The following is a 2,428-nucleotide window of genomic DNA, read 5'->3' on the forward strand; positions in this document are numbered from 1 at the left end:
CCTCGCACCCCCTCCGAGGTGTACACAGTGTGTTTGGATCGAGGGCAGTGTGCGAATCGGGGCTGAACGAGAGATCAGGAAGTAGGTCAGTGTTTGTGAAGCAAAAAGATCACCCAAAACATATTATTTCAGGATTTTTTCACAACCAGCTTGTAACCCTTTTCCAGGGCGTTTAATTTCGAGGAAATCAACTCGGTATTTATAACAGTCTCATCATGTGAAGATACAAATGTAGTAATGTGGTCTGCTTTTCTAGATTAAGAGTTGGCACCATTGATCTGGCTTCCCAGCTCCCAGCTGTTCTAGTGTTGGTGTCATGGCGGCCGCGATCGCGAACACAAGACTGATGTCATTAGAATTTTCTTTTTTTTGAAAAATTCGTTCTCTCTCGATTCGTTTAAACCGGAAAATCCTTCGTAATCCAGCCGCCTCAGTGTGTTGATTTGAGTTGTTAAGACGTTTACGTAAAACGCTGGGCTATAAGACGTTTTTCTGTGATAATGCGGTGAAGTGATTGTTGTCGTTGGTCAGGATCAACAGTAGGAAATCTCCTAGAAACCATCGACGAACCTCCATCTTATCTGATCACCATATCGGTAAGACCTTGCTCCTAAGTACTCTCTTCTTAACAATTCAATCGACTAAAATTACTTCCCATCACCATCAGTTATTTTGATTCGTGTTTTTCATATTAAGAAAATGTGTTTTCACACTATTTGGATACAATCAGTGGCATTGAGTTACCTCAGTTGTTTTGTTAAACAAGAACAATCCTAAATTTTCGGTTGACAGTTTGATAATTTTTAGTCATTCATTCTCAATTGTTGTTCAAACCTAAGTAATGAGTTGATGTCGCAACCAAAGTAATGGCGTGTACCTACTTGGTGGAAGCATGGTTTGCATTGCTTTCTTGTTCTGTTCTTTGGTTTCAAGCTGTTGCTGCTGAGAGCAGTACAATTCGATGTCTTTAGTTGCTATACACTCTTATTACCTAGGATATTAGGGTAATTCGTCATTTACCTGATAAGGTTCCAACGATGAACAGCTGGTGTGACACTTGTGGTTTGATCAACCTGCTTGTGGGGGTTGCTGCGTAAGAGCCATATAATTTAAGTGCAAACTATTGAACATAGAAGTGAATAATTTTTAGTATACTCCAGTGTGTTTGCTTGTACTTCTACCTGGGCTCTGAGTGCAGAGGTGTAGTGAAGGGCTGACCGTGAGACACGGCCGCGTCACGCCCCGGCAGTTGGACGCTGTGTAATAATACTAATACGAATGTCGCATCGCGCCTCTCCGCACGCTTTCTTCTTTTTGGGGGGTTTAATTAAAACTGGGGTGCTAGGGTTATAGAACAGGCGACACGAGAGGCGGCAGAACTTGCAGTACTTGGCGTTTATTAAATGGGGGAGAGAAGGAGGACTTTTAGGGAGAGCTGTGCATCCCGCCTTACGCATCCGACAAAACGTCTTCCCCTTCGCCCGCCACCCCTCCCCTCCTACCCGACTTCCCCGTCGCATATTCAAGTCCGGAAATATTCCATGCGCGACCCAAACTCCAAAGACAGAATGCGTCGTTCTCTACCCCTGTCTTATGCTTATTTCGCCCTCTAGTTTAGAAGGTAAAGCTAAGGACGGGACTGGTTCACGCCAAACATGACTTTTCCGGGTAGGAAGCCAATAATTTAGTTCCAGAAGACTGGTATCTACGCCAACTATGTTTTGAATTCAAAGTTACAGTAAATTAGTTTATTTTAAGTTAAATTAGAGATCACAGTTTACAAATGCAATCAGCAGGTTCCACCGTCAGCATTATCAGTACATCATTTTTTCGGCGTACATGCCAGCCTCCTTGTCCTCCTCGGGGTGGGCGGCGTTCCACTCCAGGGAGCGCTGGATGGCCACGGGGATCTCGGGGGCGACGGGCAGGTGAGCGGCCACGGGGTGGTAGCCGAGCTCGTCGGCGACGTACTCCACCTTGTAGTTCTGGCCCTCGGGGCTGGTCCACTCGTAGGCGCCCTGCACCTTGCCGGCGTCCTTCTCCAGGGCGGCCTGCTCCATCATGGCGATGCCGTTGTTGGTCTTGAAGTGGTACACGTAGCGGCCGGGCTCGTCCATGTCGAAGGCCATGTCGACGATCTCAGCGCCGCCCTCCTTGGTCATGGCCTTGGACTTGAGCATGCGGCCCTCGGCGGAGGCGCCCTTGACCAGCATCATGCGGGCCTCGGGGGCGGCGAGCAGGTGCTCCTCGTGGCGCTCCCAGGACGCACCGGGCAGCATCTCCACCTTCTTCACCTCCTTGGCGAGGAACTGGGGGGCGGCGGAGGCCGCGGCGACCAGGGCGAGAACAACGAGGACCTTCATGGTGGTGGTTGCTGTGAGCTGTGAGCTGGTCAGTGAGAGACTGATGCCGGACGTCCGATTTCGGT

General features: G+C 48.9%; 1 protein-coding gene across 2 annotated transcripts in view; it reads right to left on the minus strand.

Moving 5' to 3' along the window:
* LOC113202888 (endocuticle structural glycoprotein SgAbd-8-like) overlaps positions 1-2,402 on the minus strand; it is a 7,491-nt gene extending 5,089 nt beyond the window's left edge. Inside the window, exon 1 of one of the 2 annotated variants that reach the window (XM_052272610.1) lies at positions 1,848-2,402. In XM_052272610.1, coding sequence (XP_052128570.1) covers positions 1,848-2,363 — 516 coding nt within the window. In that variant the 5' untranslated portion in view covers positions 2,364-2,402. Of the gene's footprint in view, positions 1-1,733 lie in introns of those variants that run through there. The other variant, XM_026417333.2, reaches the window with a different exon arrangement.
* Positions 2,403-2,428: the final 26 nt, after the last annotated feature.

The sequence above is a fragment of the Frankliniella occidentalis genome, unplaced genomic scaffold (genome assembly GCF_000697945.3).
Source record: "Frankliniella occidentalis isolate FOCC.00 unplaced genomic scaffold, Focc_3.1 Scaffold213, whole genome shotgun sequence".
In the NCBI taxonomy this organism is placed as follows: Eukaryota; Metazoa; Arthropoda; class Insecta; order Thysanoptera; family Thripidae; genus Frankliniella; species Frankliniella occidentalis.